The 17296-nt window shown below is 41.4% G+C and overlaps 1 protein-coding gene across 6 annotated transcripts in view; it reads left to right on the top strand.

The window, feature by feature from the left end:
* Positions 1 to 485: 485 nt before the first annotated feature.
* PDE8A (phosphodiesterase 8A) overlaps positions 486 to 17296 on the top strand; it is a 261481-nt gene continuing 244670 nt past the window's right edge. For 2 of the 6 annotated variants that reach the window (XM_072619765.1, XM_072619740.1), the window contains exon 1: positions 1882 to 3559. In XM_072619765.1, coding sequence (XP_072475866.1) covers positions 3302 to 3559 — 258 coding nt within the window. In that variant the 5' untranslated portion in view covers positions 1882 to 3301. The other 4 variants (XM_072619742.1, XM_072619751.1, XM_072619755.1 and 1 more) reach the window with 4 other exon arrangements.

Here is a 17296-nt window from a genome sequence, read left to right as displayed (position 1 = left end):
AATCTGCTCCCAGCTTTTATCCATTTGTTTGGGAGTTGCAAATAGCTTCCTTTCAGTTCACACTTTCTTGTCAAAAAATCTACCCACGGAAATTACCGGGCCCAAGTGAAATGAATTCCGCCCCCCCTCCCGCCCCCATCCAGAATTGTCACGGTTTTCTAGAGAGGAAGATTATTTTCTAAATTTAAAATAACTCTAAAAATGACGTGACAGGGGCCGGAGGAGGATCTCAGGATAGGACTTGGGGAAACTAGGGAGAGTGCCTTAGGCGGGTGGGCATCGAATTCCCCATCCGACCAGGCTGCTCTAGGGTTTTTCAAACGCCTAGCCAGTGAGGGTAGGGGTTCTCTCAGCACACAAGGCTAGCTGTTCACTCCCTCTTTGTAAGTGAACACACTGGGGCTGTTTGGCAGTGACCCTGAGAATTCGTGCACCGAAGCAAGGCACCAGAGGGAGCGAGCAAGGCCGCCTGCTTCTGTTGCTTGGTTCTCGCAGGCGCTTGGGGATAACGTTTCCCTCTCAGATCTGGAGTAGCCTGGCTGGACAAACACCCGTCCCTGGCCCTGGGGCCAGCGATCGTCCCACAGCCCAGTGCACCAAACCAGCTGGCGATCGGAACCCAGCCCCGCTTCAGGGCGCGCCCAGCTCCCCGCTGGAGCCACGGAGGAAAGGGCTCCAGGCAGGGAGCTAGAGCGGTTTGCAAAATCCACTTCTCCGGGTCTTCGCAGCAGCTGGGCTGGGAGGAGGGAGCCCAGCGGAATAGAGGGTTCAACTCGGGGACCGCACTAGGAAAAGGTGTGGACTGGAGAAGGGGGAGGGAAGGAGGGAGGAAGGAACGGGAGGAGGAGGAGACGGAGACGAGGACTAGGACCCTGGGGGAAAGACTGGTCCACTCGGAGTAGGCTTTCCGCGGATGTTCCCGAAGCAGGAGCTTGGGACGTGGGGCCAGCAGCACTCAGAGTTTTGTTTCAGGGGAGACACAATTTTGGGAGAGTGAAAGGCATCCTATTCTGGGGCAGGGGGCGGGAGACAGAAGCTGTGCCTCTGCTACCCTTCTTTATAAACATTTAATTCAGAGAAGATTATGGAATAGCAGTCTGGAAGGGGCCTTAGAGATGATCTACTCCGGACCCTCCTTTTACATAGAAGGAAACTGAGTCCCAGAAAAGAGTGACTTGCCCAAGGTCATACAACTTCTTCGTGACAGTCCCTGGAGCAGGACCCCGGTTTCTAAACAGCCGGGTTAGTATTCGGGGAGTGCCAAATGTTGCCTTTCGCCACCCTTCTTCCTCCTTCACTAGTCTCGCCCTCTTAATCGCCCTCTCTCCCCGGGGGAGGTAGGGGGAAGGACACCTCCCGGCTGTCCCACGGACAGAACATTCCCGCGACAGCTGACACATAACTGAAGCCAGCCCCGAGCACACAAATCTAACGGGGACACGGGGAAGGTCTAAGTAGGGTTCAAGAGAGACATCCCACTGGGTAGAGAGCTGCTGGTCTTGGAGTCCGCAGATCTGGGTTTTTCGTCCCAAATCGTACAACCAGCCAGCGTGATCTTGTACAAATAGTCCAGGGTCTCCGGACCTCAGTTTCCTTCTCTGTAAAAAGAGGATTTGGGGCGAGGTGGTCTCGAAGGTCCCAGATCTGGGATACTGTCCCTCTGTAGGAGGTGTGGAATTCCACTGTGGTTCTCACCTCGCTATTTCCCCCTGGCAGGGCTAACACACGGAGAGGGACAAAAAGAAAAAAAAGCCTCTTTGGAGAGACTGACTCTTGAGGGCTCGCAGCAGCATTCCCCCCCACCCCCCCTCCCCCGGGCATGCTCAGTAGCTCAGGCAGGTTTGGCTCCAAGTAGGAAGCTCCGGCGCTACACCGGCTGTTTTGCATTGACGCCAGTAAAGGCTGGAGGTCACTCCTTGCGGGTGCTTTGATTGGACGTGCTGCTGTCAAACCCTGGGGCAGAGACTGGGACGGGGAAACAACCTGGCAGAGATTCACCGGGCATTTCAAGGGGGTGCGGGGCACCATCCCTGCGAGCGGGGCCACCCCTCCACCCTTGGAGGGGAGACGAGGGAAGAAGAGGCAGGAGCAGCATCTCTGCTGCACAACGCAGGCTCTGTGCCCGAGCATTAGACGTCTCGCCATTTTAATTCATTCCATGCAGAGCCAGGGACTCCAACAGATTTGCGTGTATGCATCATCTCTGGGACCAGAAACATCGTGGGCCCCGCATGCATTACAGACCTGCCTTCACGCTCGCTGCTGGGGTACCTCCAGCCTTTTGTTCCTGCTCGTCTTCAGCGTTATTACCATTTTCTTAAGACTGAAGCTCTGAACTCTTCCCCCACCCCCTTTCCGTCACACACACCCCACCTTATTTTATTCTCTTTGCGCGGCAAACATGCACTGAAACGGGATTCCCGTGTTTCTTTTCCTCTGCTCCAGGAATTGGCACCGTTGGATGGAATGCTTTGCAGGGTAAACCTGCTTTTCGAAGGGGAAATCTGCCTTCTGGAGCTGCTGCCAAGAGGATAGTGTGTGCATGTCAATAGCCAGTCTGCGCCGCTGCCGCCGCCGCCACCGCTGTTGGGAGGAAGGAGGAGGAGGAGAAGGAAAGGAGGGAGCATGCATTGGAGGGGAACGTGAGCGCTAGTCTGTAACTGTGGAGGGGGGGAGCCATCCAAGGGGGTTTCACTTCCCCCCACCCCCAGCAAAGAGTAGTAGCGTCTCTTACAGTTAAACTTCGTGGGAAGAAAATTGCCAGTTTAGTCTTTGGGGTGTGGAAGAGCAGGGATCTCCTTCCCTCACCCTACCCCACCCCTTGTCCCAGACCCTGTTCCGAAATCCTCCTGAAACACTGTGAAATTAAAAGAAAATACTGCTTCTCTGGGATTTTAATATTTAATTCAAGAAAATGGGAGCGCTCCCTGCCGAGAGCCACACTCGCTAAGTCAGAGGGGCTTGTTGACTTCTCCCCGGGGGGAGAAAAACCCTGCCCCAAACCCTGCCCGCTGAACGTTGTAGGCAACGATGTGCAGCTCGGCCTGCGCTTCATTTCCCCACAGCCCCCCTCCGGGTTCCCATTAAAGTTCCAAGAAGCCCCCGCTCCCAGAAGAACTAGAAAAGGGCTATGTTTCCTTGCTCGCTGAGGTTAACTCATAATGACACAGCCCTCGAGCCCAGCGAATGACAAGAAAGACTAGCTAGACAGACCCTTGAGAAGCTGAGAATTCCGAGACCAAATCCAGCGGATCCAAGCAAAAGTCGATTTAGAAAACAGCGTCCGAAGAGACTTGAAAGCATGGGCTGCGCTCCAAGCATCCACATTTCTGACAGCAGGGTGGTGTACCACAGTGGCAAAGAGTCCGAGGACTCTATCTCCCCTAACCAGAGCAATACCACCATGTCTCAGCAGCTGCAAAACAGCAACCCTATGCCCGGATTATTCATCAAATCCCCTAACACGTCCACTTACAAAGTGCGGACTAATGCGTCCAAGAAAGACAGGCAGGAGAACAGCATGGAAACGGAGACCCAGACCAGCAGGTCCAGTATTAAGGTAAAAAAAAAAAAAAGCCACCAGACGGGAACATTAATTTTCTTTTGGAAGGGTTTTTTCTTTCTTTCTTTCCCCCCCTTTTTCTTTTTCTGTAGCTTGTCTCTAAGGGGAGGGACTGTGTGTGACATTTTATATTAGCTCTCTGTATCGTTTTTCGGGTTCACTGACACTTTCTAAGGTGAAACTTTAGCCTTTTCTGAGAACTCTCCTTCTCTCAAATATGAAGTGTGGAGCCTGGGGAAACACTAAAAGTTTCCCTCTTCTGACTTTGCCTTTAATTAAGAAGTGGTCTTGACTGTACCCACAAGAAGCCACGGCGCTGGAGTTTCTATGGTTTGTACAGCAGATAGGTATCTTTTCCTGAATAGTTTTTCTTTTGCTTTCTTCTCGGATCTTAAAAGTATGTTTGGCACAGAAAAGATTGTTGCCCCCCCCCCTCCCCCGTCCCGCCTACGGAACCCACTTTCCTTAATATAGTCTGATAGAAATCCCTGAGAGTCCAGATCGAGAAATATCTTGGAAATGTCCAGTGATTAAACTCGATAATACAAACGGAGCGTGACCCAGAAATATCCTTCTTACATTTTTAATTCCTTTTCGATGAACTGGTGTTTTAGAAGGAAGGGCTGGAATGGGTGGGGGGAGATTTTGCCTATAGGTGAAGGGAACTGCCTGCCCTCCATTCTTGACAACTATTCCAAACCGTGTGTGCTCTTTTGTTTTCATGGTTACTCTTATCATCACAGCTCTCTGGGGGGCTGGGGAGGGGTGCTTGGCCTTGTGTAGTTGGGTGTGTAAAGCGGTGTAGCACTTTATTTTTCCCTGGTTGCCTCACTCAGGCAACTAAAGTACCTTCGTTTTCTATAGGAATATCAGGTGTTCAGTACCCTGGCAACATCAGCTCCATTTCCTTGTATCTACTTAAGATTCGGATGTATCTGTATAAATATTGCATTAAACTATATATCTAAGCAGAAAAAAATAGCAATAGAAAATACGTCATTTCACGGCACCCAGCAGGGCAAAGTTAACATTTGGGGAGAAACTTTAACTTGGAAATCACAGGATAGAAGCTCACTGCCTCTTACTAGCATTCGAGTTTAGCTTAAGTTTCGCAGAATTTTCTGTTGTTTTTTTTCTCCTTTGTTTTGATTACTGTTTGGGAAGGAAGAGAAGGGAAGGGAAAAGTAAAGGAATATGTCTTTTAATTGAGACAGGAGGCTTCAAGCTGTTCTCTACAACTTGCCCCAACCTTCCCTAAAAATGTAGACAAAAATTGTGCATGGCCTCAGACCGGTAATTGGAAGCCATCACAACTTTAAAAAATACCATTTGCAAAATTGCCTTGGTTTTCTCTGCTCAGTGAGGACTAAAGTCCATCTAAGTTGGATATTTATGACCATTTTCTGTCCTATGCCACGACAAACATGGTAAATACTCTTTCCTTATGAAAGTGAGTCCTTTTTTTAAAAAAATGGTTACATAATACAGCTGAAGGGATTTCTTTCCTCTCAGTGAAAATTTCACCTTTTGCTGGTATCAAATCTGAAAGGTTTGATTCTGTCCTTTCCAAAAGAGTCTGAGAAAATGGCACCAATTTCAAAATGGAGAGTAAGATAGAAGCTACTTTTCCATTCTATGAAGGATGATTCATTTCTGCCAGCAGTGGTATGTATATATGTATGTATGTATACATATGGGCTGAACTGTATCTTTGATAGTAGTATTTTAAATATGCTTAACTAGTTTTAAGATCATTGGTCAGGTTGGCTACATTCATTAGATAATGGTGTCAATTAGATGTTGATAGATTTTTGTCATCTTCTAGACTTTGGCCAAAAATGATTTTGGGCTGGTAGATGTTGAACTTTCAAGACAGAAAAGACATTTTGAAAAAAAGGTACTGTTTGACCAAAATGCAAGTATTTAATGTTTGTATGGTCATGGATTTATAGGCTCAGACATGTTTAGATCATCTCCCCCCTCCCCCCCAGTACAATGTAATTTGTTGGAAGGCAAGGACAATTTGCTTTTTTATTTTTGTAGCACCAGTGTACCCAATATCTTTTAGTAAACATTTGTTGAATTGAATTAGAAGGATCCCATACAAGATTCCGTTAGCCTGTGGGTTTTTCCAGGACAGGAACTGTATCTTATCTTTTTTGTGTTGTTCAGTCTTTAGTACAAAATCTTGCATGTTGTAGGTGTTCAGTAAGTGGTTGATCCCTTGACCTGCTGATAGCCATTAATTCTGAAACTGGTATAAGAAGAAATTCCTCAGAGTACCCTAGCTCTGGACTTATGGAGAATGGCCTTGGCCCTAGGGGAAATCTCTCCTTTAATCCAGGTCAGGGCTGTAGCTCATCCTCCAGTTGGTATTGATCTTTCTTTTCTGAGAGGCATTGTAATAGCTAGAAGGAGAACCTTCTCAGTGAAACTTATTTCTATTTAGGGACTCAGGAATTCCTTCCTCTCCAACTCAGGTTTCCTCTAAGACTGGAACAGTCAGTCTAAGAGTTACTGTTTAGTCGCCTATACTCAGGGAAAGAAACACAAAGCAGAAAAGGCACCTAGGGGTTCAGATGCCTGGCTAAGTCTTGCCTCATCAACAGGTGTCCAGGTTTGCCTCTCTGTGCTCTGACACTAGCTTTGTTAGATGACAAGTTGTATAAGAGATAACTACCTTCATAGGAAGAATTTCCTCACCAAGGATGTCCCCATGCCAGTGAAAACCCAGGCCTATTCCTATCTTTAAGGTTCAGCACATTCATTTATTTAAGATATCAGATATTTTCTAGGAATCACAAACATTCATAGGAGGCAATTATTAGAAACTTTGTTGCATTTTAACAAAATAATTATATATGACTATCTTGTTTAGATATTATCATATTTTTCTTACAACAGAATTTTAACTGATTTAAAAACTTTTTAAAAATAAATTTAAAAGTATCTGAATTGTATGCGCCAGGGATTTGGGTCAAACATTCCACATGTACAGAGGTATGAGATAAAGACTGGAAAGGTAAGGTGGCACCAGCTGATGAAGGACCTTGGAAAGGGAATTGGAACCTTCGTTGGAGACAATAGGAAGCTATAAGAAGAGGAAAATGATCAGATCTATTCATGCAGAATATTATTCTAGAGGCAGATTATAGGTTGTGGAGAATGAAGACTTGTCTAAGGAGGCTATTGCAATAGTGCACAGGGGTGGGGAACCTGCAGCCTTGAGGCCACATATGGCCCACTAGGTCCTCAAGTGCAGCACTTTGACCTAATCCAGACTTTGGCAGGGAGGTCCCAGGTTCCCCACTCTTGGTCCAGGAGGATGGTAATGAAGACCCATATTAAGGTAGTAGTTGTGGGGCTAGAGAGGAGGGGCCTGACATGAGAGGGCTTGCTAAGTGAGAACTGATGGGAGCTAGCAACTGATTGAACATGGGAGTTAAGAGACAGGGAAAAGTCAGAGAGAGCACTAAGATTTTGAACGTCAGAGAAATGGTAAATAGTAATTTTAGTAAGAGAAATCATGAAATCAGAAGGAGAAGTAGGTTGAGGAGGAAGGTCATAAGCTCATCTTTGCATCTGATAACTTTGAAATGTCTCTGGTAGAACATTTAGGTATGATGTGAGGTCTGTCGATGGTTTGTTATGTCAGTCTGGAGCTTGGAAGAGAGGTTAGAGCTAGATTTATGGGATTGGAGAATTTAGAAATAGGACATGCGGGACACCCCTCGTCTTACAGATGAGGAAACTGAAACCCAAAGAGATTGACTGACTTGCCCAAGATCACACAGTTAGAATGTCACAGTAGAAGTTTTTCTGAACACTAAATCTAAATCCACACTGCCTGTCACAGTAACAGTAGACACTTAGATAGCATTTTATTATTACGAGTCACCTGATATACATGATCTCATAAAATCTTTACAAAGGTAGCACACATACTATTTATCTCGTTTTCTAGGTGATGAAACTGGAACTCTGAAAGTTAAAGTGACTAGCTTGAAGTCACACAGCTAGGAAGTAATAGATCTGGGACCCAGATCCTCTGCCTCCAAGTTCACTATATTTTTTCTACAACCTTGGCATGCTCAAAAATTTTTTTAAAGTAATTTTTATTTATTTAATTAAATATTTCCCAATTACATGTAAATTGCTTTTAACACACATTTTAGAAAAATTTGCGTTTCTGACTCTTTTCCTTCCCTTTTTTGAGAAGGCAAACAACTTGATATCATTTGTACAAGTGAAGTCATGCAAGACATATTTCCATGTTAGCCACGTATTGAAAGAAAAGACAGAATAAAATGATAAAAATAAAGTGAAAAAAGTGTGCTTCACTCTGCATTTAGAGTTCATCAGTTCTATACAGGCAGATAGTGTCTTTGACTATGGGTCCTTTGGAATTACCTTGAATCTTATCTTGATCAGAGTAGCTAAGTCTTGCATAGTTCATCATCCTTTGAATATTGTTGTTATAGTGTACAATGTTCTCCTGGTTCTTCTCACTTTACTTTGAATGAATTCACTATAATTCTTTCTGGGCTTTTCTAAAACCATCCCGCTTGTCATTTCTTACAGCACAATAGTCTTCCATCACAATCATCACAACCATCACAAACAACTTGTTCAGCCATTACAGACCTAGGAGGAGTATTACTAGGTCCAAGATTATGTATAGTTTTATAGCCCTTTGGCCATAGTTCCAAATTGTTCTCTAGAATGGTTGAACTAGTTCACAATTCCACCAGCAGTGAATTAGTGTTCCAATTTTTTCACATCCCCTCCAGCATTTGCCATTTTCCTTTTGTGTCACACTAGCCAGTCTGATAGATGTGAAGTGATGTCAGAGTTGTTTTAATTTGCATTTCTCTAATAAGTAGTAATTTAGAGCATTTTTCATGTGACTATTGATAACTTTGATTTCTTTTTCTGAAAACTGCCTGTTCACATCCCTTGACCATTTATCAGTGGGGGTATGGCTCTTTTTCTTAAACTTGACTCTTTTCCTTAGATATTTGAGAAATGAGGCCTGTAACAGAGAAACTTGCTGCAATTTCCCCCTCCAATTTCCTGTTTTCCTTCTATTTTAGCTGCATTAGTTTAGTTTGTATAAAACCTTTTTAATTTTAGGTAATCAAAATTATTTATTGTACTTCCCATTATCCTCTTGTTTGATTCTGAACTTTTCCTTTATATGTAGATCTGAAGATACATTTTTTCCATGCTTCCCTAATTTACTTATGATATCACCCTCTATGTCTAAATCATTTATCCATTTTGACCTTATGTTGGTATATAAAGGGAAGTGTTGGTCTATGGCTAGTTTCTGCCAAATTGCTTTACAGTTTTCTCGGCGATTTTTGGCAAATGGAGAGTTCTTACCCCCAAATCTTGGATGTTTGGGTTTATCAAACATTAGAGTATGGTCACTTACTACTTGTGCATTGTGTACCTACTACATTCCATTGATCTATCACTCTGTTTCTTATCTGGTACCAGATTGTTTGATGATTACCACTTTGTAATATAGTTTGAAATCTGGAAAAGCTATGCCACCTTCCTTATCTTTTCTTTTTTATTGATTCCCTTGATATTCTTGTCTTTTCTTCTTCCAGATGAACTTTAGTACTATTTTTTCTGCCTCTGTAAAGTAATTCTTTGACAGTTTGATTGGTATGGCACTGTATAAGTAAGATTTAATTGAGGTAGAGTTGTCATCTTTATTATGTCATCTCAGCCTTCCCATGAACAATTTATATCTCCCCAGTTGTTTAGCTCGGCCTTCATTTGTGTCGAAAGTGTTTTATAATTGTGTTCATATAATCCCTGGTTATGTCTTGGCAGATAGATTGCCAAGTATTTTATATTGTCTGCCGTTGTTTTAAGTGGAATTTCTCTTTCTATCCCTTGCTGCTGGGTTTTGTTGGTAGTATATAGAAATGCTGATGATGTATGTGGATTTATTTTATATCCTTTAACTTTGCTGAAGTTATTAATTGTTTACCTTGGCACTCTTACCTTCAGCACCAAGGCAAAGCAGTAGTTGAGGCCAGCTAAGTGAATGAACTTGCCAAGGGAAAGAAAAGAGAGAATACAGGACCAAAGATACTCTGCAGACTCCCACTTTAAGGAGCCAGTGAAGAAGGAAGGGTGGCAAGAGAGTAGGCAGAAGGTGAGGTTTCTGAAACTTGAGAAGAGAATCTAAGAGAAGAATTAGATCAATAGCCTCAGAGGCTTCAGAGAGGCCAAGGAAGATAACTAAAATCCTGGATTTAGTATTTAGGATGTTATTGGCAACCTTTGAGACACCACATTCAGTAGAATAGAAGGGATCAAAAGCTTCATCACAGGGAACTGAGGAAAAAGTGGGTGAGGAAATGGAGGCATTGGATGTAGACCACTTTTTTGTTTTTTGTTTTTTAATTAATTTGTTTTCAGTTTTCTACAATCACTTCCATAAATCTTAGATTTTTTTCTCCCTCCCTCTTCCCTCATTCTCCCCTCCCTCGTTCTCCCCTGCCCCCCTTTCCTTTCTTCCCCCCTCCCTCTCCGAGATGGTGTGCAATCTTATGTAGATTCTACACATACATTCCTATTAAATACATTTTCACCTTAGTCATGTTGCATAGAAGAATTAAAATGAGTGGGAGAAACCATGAAAAACAAAACACAACATTACATAAGAGAAAATGGTCTGCTTCTTTCTGCAGTCCAATTCCATAGTTCTTTCTCTGGATGTGGAAGGCATTTTGCTTCAAGAGTCCATTGGGAATGTTTTAGATCCTTGCATTGCTGTGAAGGGCTAAGTCTACCAGAAAAATTCCTCATACACTGTGGTTGTTGCTGTGTACAAAGTTCTCCTGTTTCTGCTCCTTTCATTCAGCATCAATTCATGTAAGTCCTTCCAGGCCTCTCTAAAGTCTTCCTGTTCATCATTTCTTATAGCACAATAGTATTCCATCACATTCACATACCACAACTTATTCGGTCATTCCCCAATTGATGGGCATCCTCTCAATTTCCAGTTCTTGGCCACCACAAAGAGAGCTGCTATAAATATTTTTGTACATGTGGGACCCTTTCCCACTTTTATGATCTCTTTGGGATACAGTCCTAGAAGCGATATTGTTGAGTCAAAAGGTATGCACATTTTTGTAGCCCTTTGGGCATAGTTCCAAATTGCTCTCGACAATGGTTGGATCAGCTCACAGCTCTACCAACAATGAATTAGTGTTCCAACTCTTCCACATCTTCTCCAACATTTATCATCTTCCTGTTTTGTCATGTTAGCCAATCTGATAGGTGTGATGTGGTACATCAGAGTTATTTTGATTTGCATCTCTCTAATCAATAGTGATTTAGAGCATTTTTTCATATGACTATAGATAGCTTTAATTTCTTGTAGACCATTTTTTCATGAAATTTGGCACTGAAGGGGAAGAGAGTGAAAGAAGAGGCAGATGTATGGGGAAGCAGGGTCAAGAGAAGGCTTTTTTGGAGGATGGTGGGAATAGTTAAGGAGGCCTGAACATATTTAGAAAATAGATGGAAAGGAACCAGAAGAAAAGGAAGAATGGAGGGAAAGAGTTTGGATGTAATGTGGGAAGAAGGGAGAAAGCTACATCAAAGGCATAGTTAGAGAGATTAACCTCATAGAGGATCATAGAATCATAGATTTAGAGCTAGATTTAGACTTTAGAGGCCAACTTGTCCCTTCTTTTAACAGATGAGTAAATGGAGACCCAGAGAAATTAGACGGGAAAGTCAAGGAATAAGCATTTATTAAGTTCCTGCTATGTGCCAGGTACTGCGCTAAGTGCTTTACAAATATTTTCTCATTTGATCCTCACCATGATTCTGTAAGATAGTGCTGTTCTCCTGCCCATTTTACAGTTGAGCAAACTGAGGCAGAGAGATGTTAAGTAACTTGCCCAGGGTTACACAGCTAGTAAGTACTGAGATTGACTTTGAACTCAAGTCTTCCTGACCTGAGACCCATCACTCTCTCCTGTGCCTCCTAGTTGCCCCAAGGTCATCCAGATAATTGAAGTCAGAGCCTGGACTAGAGATACCTCTCCCTAGGCTTTATAAGTAAGAAAATAAGGTATCTCCCCTACATATGGAGGTCTGATATTCAAGGAGAGAGAATGTGATTAATTTATCATTCTGATTGATTGAATGCTATGTGAATTATCAATATAAAAATTACAATACACTTAGTGTTAAAATCTGACATCATTATTCCATGATGATTCAGAAAGAAGACATTTTAGTACCTTAGGGTCATCATTATGAACCTCAATTCAATATTTAAAAAAAACTAGTCATTTGTAAATTTCTGATTTTTAGCAGTATTTGAGGATTCTTCCAAATTTTAGGATGAGAATTGACTATCTCCACTTCAACATTTTAATATTTAAATTTCAGCCTTAAGGCTAACTCCTTCTCTTCTACCCTTTGTGCAAATGGTGGCTTCAGCTTTTACTCTGTGAGTCATCTGTGAGTCAAGTGTGCTTCTAATATGCTAAGTTTCATGATAATTTGAATTTATATAGGGATTTAAGGTTTGCAAAGTTCTTTATGTACATTATTTGATCACATAAATAATTGGATTATGCACATCATTTGATTGTCAAAACAATCCTGTGAGGTCAGTGAAAATTTTGGTGCTAATATTTTATAGATCAGAATCCCAAGCTTCAAAGAGGTTAAGGGACTTGTCCAGGGTCCTACGACCAATAGGTGTCTAAGATTTAAATTGCACTCTTCTTGAGTTCAAATCCAAGGCCCTAGCCACTATAGAAATGTGCTTCCTGGACATGCTTTCAGTCATTCATTTATTCATTCAACACATTTATAAATCATTTTTTTATGTATAAAACACTGTGCGAGGAACTCTGGGAAAACAGGAGTATAGGAGAGAGTCCCTGCCTCATGGAGCTCATAGTCTGGTTGGAGCAAGAAGACGTATATATATATATATATATATATATATATATATATATATATATATATATATATATATATATATATATATATATATATATATATATATATATATATATATATAAAGTTCAATGTTGGCATGTCAGTACCAGCTGTAGCAACAAAGAGCATATGATTTGCTTTTATTTCCTTTCATTGACCATCCTTTAGGGGCCATACTGTGTCTGGAATTCTTGGATGATGTTTGGATGGATAAACAAGTGATGGTGGATACCCACCAGGTCTGACACCCTGGGACTGGCTTCTCAACTCCTAGTCCATATTCTCTCCATTTATGGCACTAATGTCCTCCTCTTCACTACCCTCTCACCCTTCCCTTCCTGCCCTGGTGAAAAGGAAGCTTTGAGGTAATGAGGTGTAAAGAGCCCTGGTTTGGGAGTCAGAGAACTTGGGTTCAAATACAGCTTCTGCTACTTGTGACAAATCGTCTTACCTTGCTGGGTCTTAATTTCTTTCTTTAAAAAAAAAAAGCAGTTTGGACTAGAGGATCACTAAAGGTCTTATCCAGAGCTGACATGCCATGATTAAATGACAGCTGAGTTGAATTGATAGTGCTTACATTAAGTTAAATTGAGAGGAAGATCACTCTGGGCTGGAGTTGTAAAGAAGGTAGGCCACATGGAAAAGATGGGACTTAACCTGGGTCCTGAAGGGTCAGATTTGGGACTGCAGAATTCTAGCTAAAGGACATGATATGAGCAGACCGTGTAAATGACCCATTCCAGAGACACTGAGTAGGTGAGTCTACCTGAAAGTGCCAGTTTTATGTTTCATGGGAAATGAGGTGAGAGAGACAGATTGTAATGAGACTGAACAGATTGGAATGTGAAGAGTTTGGACTTTCTTGTGTAGGATCTTCTGCTTGAAGGTGCAGGAGTGAGATCTGATCCAGCTTGGATTTCGTTCTGTTCTTGATATTTTATTGCTCTGGTCATGGTTACTGCAGATGAAGAAAAATTTCCTTTCTTCCTTCCTTCCTTCCTTCCTTCCTTCCTTCCTTCCTTCCTTCCTTCCTTCCTTCCTTCCTTCCTTCCTTCCTTCCTTTTTTCCTTTTTCTTCTTTTAAAAGAATATATAATTTATTTATTTTTCAGTTATCAACATTCACTTCCACAAGAATTTGAATTCAAAGTTTTCTCCCCATCTCTCCCTACCCCTCAACCCCAGGATGGCATCCACTCCATCCACCCTTCCTCCAGTCTGTCCTCCCTTCTATTACCCACCTTCTTCCAGCTATCTCCCCTCTATGTTTCTGTAGGGCAAAATAGATTTCTATACCCCATTGCCTATATATCTTATTTTCCAGTTGCATGATACAAAAATTTTTAAACATTCATTGTTAAAGCTTTGATTTCCATATTCTCTCCCTTCCTCTTCCCCCCCACCCCCATTGAGAAAACAAGCAATTCAATATAGGTCATACATATGTAACCTTGCAAAACGCTTCCATAATAGTTACGTTACAAAAGACTAACCATATTTCCTCTGTCCAGCCCGCCATTTATTCCGTTTTTTCCCTTGACCTGTCCTCTCACAATAGTGTTTGCTTCTGATTATCCCTTTCCCCAATTTGCTGTCCCTTCTATTATCTTCTCTCTCCTATCCTCTTCCCCCTTGCCTTTCTGCTGGGTAAAATAGATTTTCATATCCAATTGAGTGTGTGTTATTCCCTCCTTAAGCCAAATCCCATGAGAGTAAGATTCACTTATTTCCTTTCATGTCCCCCCTCTTCCTCTCCATTGTAAAAGCTCTCTCTTCCTTCTTTTATGTGAGATGATTTGCTACTTTCTACCTCTCCCTTTCTTGTACTCCTAGTACATTCCACTCAACAGTAAATTTTATTTTTATTTTATTCTCCCTTCATATTCAGCTCACCCTGTGTCCTCTGTCTATGTCTATATATATATATATATATATATATGCACACACACATATATATACATATACACACATATACCCATGTACATATACATATATAATATGTACATACATTCATACCCATACATACCTATATATGTGTGTATATATACATATATAAACACACACAATATATATATATGTACATTCCCTCTAACTACCTTAATACTGAAAAAGGTCTCATGAATCACGAATAACATCTTTCCATGTAGGAATATAAGCAGTTCAGCTTTAATGAGTTCCTTAAGGCTTCTCTTTCCTGTTTACCTTTTCATGTTTCTCTTGATTCTTGTATTTGAAAGCCAGATTTTCTATTCAGTTCTGGTCTTTTCAACAAGAATTCTTAGAAGTCTCCTATTTCATTGAAATTCCATTTTTTCCCCTGAAGTATTATACTCAGTTTTGCTGGGTAGGTGATTCTTGGTTTTAATCCTATCTCCTTTGACCTCTGGAATATCATATTCCAAGCCCTTCAGTCCCTTAATGTAGAAGCTGCTAAATGCTCTGTAATCGTGATTGTGTTTCCACAATGCTTGAATTGTTTCTTTCTGGCTGCTTGGAGTATTTTCTCCTTGACCTGGGAACTCTGGAATTTGGCTACAATATTTCTAGGAGTTTTCCTTTTGGGATTTTTCTTTTTGGGTCTCTCTTTTTTACCCAGATCCTCTCTCTGTTTGCTTCTTCCTATCTTCCTTCTCTCTCACCCCTTTCTCCCTCTCAGGTCTTCTTTCTTCTTTCTTTCTCCATCCCTTTTCCTTAACTGGTCATCAAATGAATACAACATAATATGTAATTTTTTTGTAAATTAATTTGTTTTCAGTAATCACTTCCATAAATTTAAAAATTTCTCCCTCTCCATCCCCAAGATGGCATGCAATCTTATATGAGTTCTACACATATGTTGGTATTTATTTTTGAATAATGAGGTTTTATGTTCCCTGTCTGAAATTTTTTAAGGAGTTGAAAATTGTCTATTCTTTGCTTTAATGAAAAGAAAAAAACCCTCTTAAGGTAGTTTTAGAATGTGATTCTTGATTTTTATCTGTGGTTCAATGACAAGCAGAGGTCACCTGGGCTTTGAACAGGCAACTTGTGACTGTGTCACCAGCAGAGTGAGATTCCTCTTGGCTGTGTGACTTAATGGAAAAACCACTGGATTTGGAGTCTGAAGAGCTGGGTTTGAATTGCTGCTCTATTACAAACTACTTTTGTGATCATATGTAAAAAAAAAAAACCAATAGCCCTTTACCTTTTGGGGTCTCAGTTCCCCTCATTTATAAAACAAAGGGGTAAAAAAGATTCCATGATCTAAAATCCTTCCAGTTTCAAACCTTAAGATTTCTTAGTAAGGTAGACCATCTCGGTTAAGTAGCTTCTTTTTCTCCTGGTCCCACATAAAGGCAGAAGTCAAGTATCCTGTAATACCTATTGATCCTTTCTTCACTGCAATTATATCCCTGAAGGGTCACTTTTCTTTTTTTACCCATTCAAATCCTGTTCAGTCAGTGGTAAGCCTTCTATTTACAATACCATTTCAAAGTTTGATTCCATTTACAAATTTCTAGGGTTGAGAGATCACCAAAATAGCCTTCATCTTCTTTCCTCAAGGGAAATCCATGTTTGAAGTGCTGGATCAACCTTTTAAAAATAAATAAATCAGTTTAAAAAAATCTTTCACCCCAAAGCCTGAAATCAGATGATTAATTAAAATTATGTTCTCTTATTTTGGTCCTGTTTAGGTTGAGCAGTGCTCTAGGGTCTCTCTCTTCTGTTCTAATTTTGGTTGGATGAGTTTGGTAAGGAGAGTGGTAGAATATGATTACAGAGAGTTGTTTTGACAAGTCTCAGTGTGGAAATTTCTTCGCTACAAGCATCATGCACTGTTTGGCCACAACACAGTCAATGAGAACACCACATAGAGCTCTTTTGGGGCTTTGAAGTGGCCATAATGTCAATAGAATAACCCTAGTAGGACTATTCAAAGCTTTTATTATCTGCAGATCTGAAATACATTCCTCTGGCCTATTCAGTGTGCTACCCATGGCCATATCTTTCATCCTTTCTGCCACAATCTTTGAATTTCCCTTGCCAATGTGAACTGTTTCAGTCACTTTCAATCCTTATTCTCAGAATGGGAGATGCACAAAAGGCTGGCGTTACAACCCTTGTCACATTTAGGTACATTCTACCTGCTGCACCTTGGAGAGAATCTGTTTTACCATTTTGATGTTCTATAAAATTTCCTTCTGCTAATAAATGGGAAGGGAGATAGTTTTGTTGTCATGGAAAGAGACCTGGAGCAGTAGACCAAGGATCACTTTCCTCCCTGGGCAAAGAACGGTTAAGACTAGTGATTTCTGAGGATTCTTCTAGCTTTAAAATTGAATGGCTCTGCGTGATGGGATTCTGGTGTAGACACTTATTAGCTCTGTGACTTTGGTCAAGTCCCTTTACTTCCACAACCTCAGGGTCTTCATCTGTAAAATGGGGGTAACAACACGTATAGCACTTATGAGGGTGTTGTTGGGGACCAGATAACGTAAAGTATTTTGTATACCATTTGTTGCTGTTTAGTAATTTTTCAGTTGTGCCTGACGCTTTGTGACCCCATTTGGGGTTTTCTTGGCAAGGATATTGGAGTGGTTTGCCATTTCCTTCTCCAACTCATTTGACAGATGAGGAAACTGAGACAAACAGAGATAAGTAAGGGTTACATAGCTAGTAAAGTGTCTGAAGTCAGATTTGAACTCAGGAAGATGAATCTTTCTGACTCCACGCCTGGAACTCTATTGACTGAGCTACCTCGCCG

Source organism: Notamacropus eugenii, chromosome 1 (genome assembly GCF_028372415.1).
Source record: "Notamacropus eugenii isolate mMacEug1 chromosome 1, mMacEug1.pri_v2, whole genome shotgun sequence".
NCBI classification, from domain to species: Eukaryota; Metazoa; Chordata; class Mammalia; order Diprotodontia; family Macropodidae; genus Notamacropus; species Notamacropus eugenii.
This window is presented reverse-complemented; position numbering and strand designations above follow the sequence as displayed.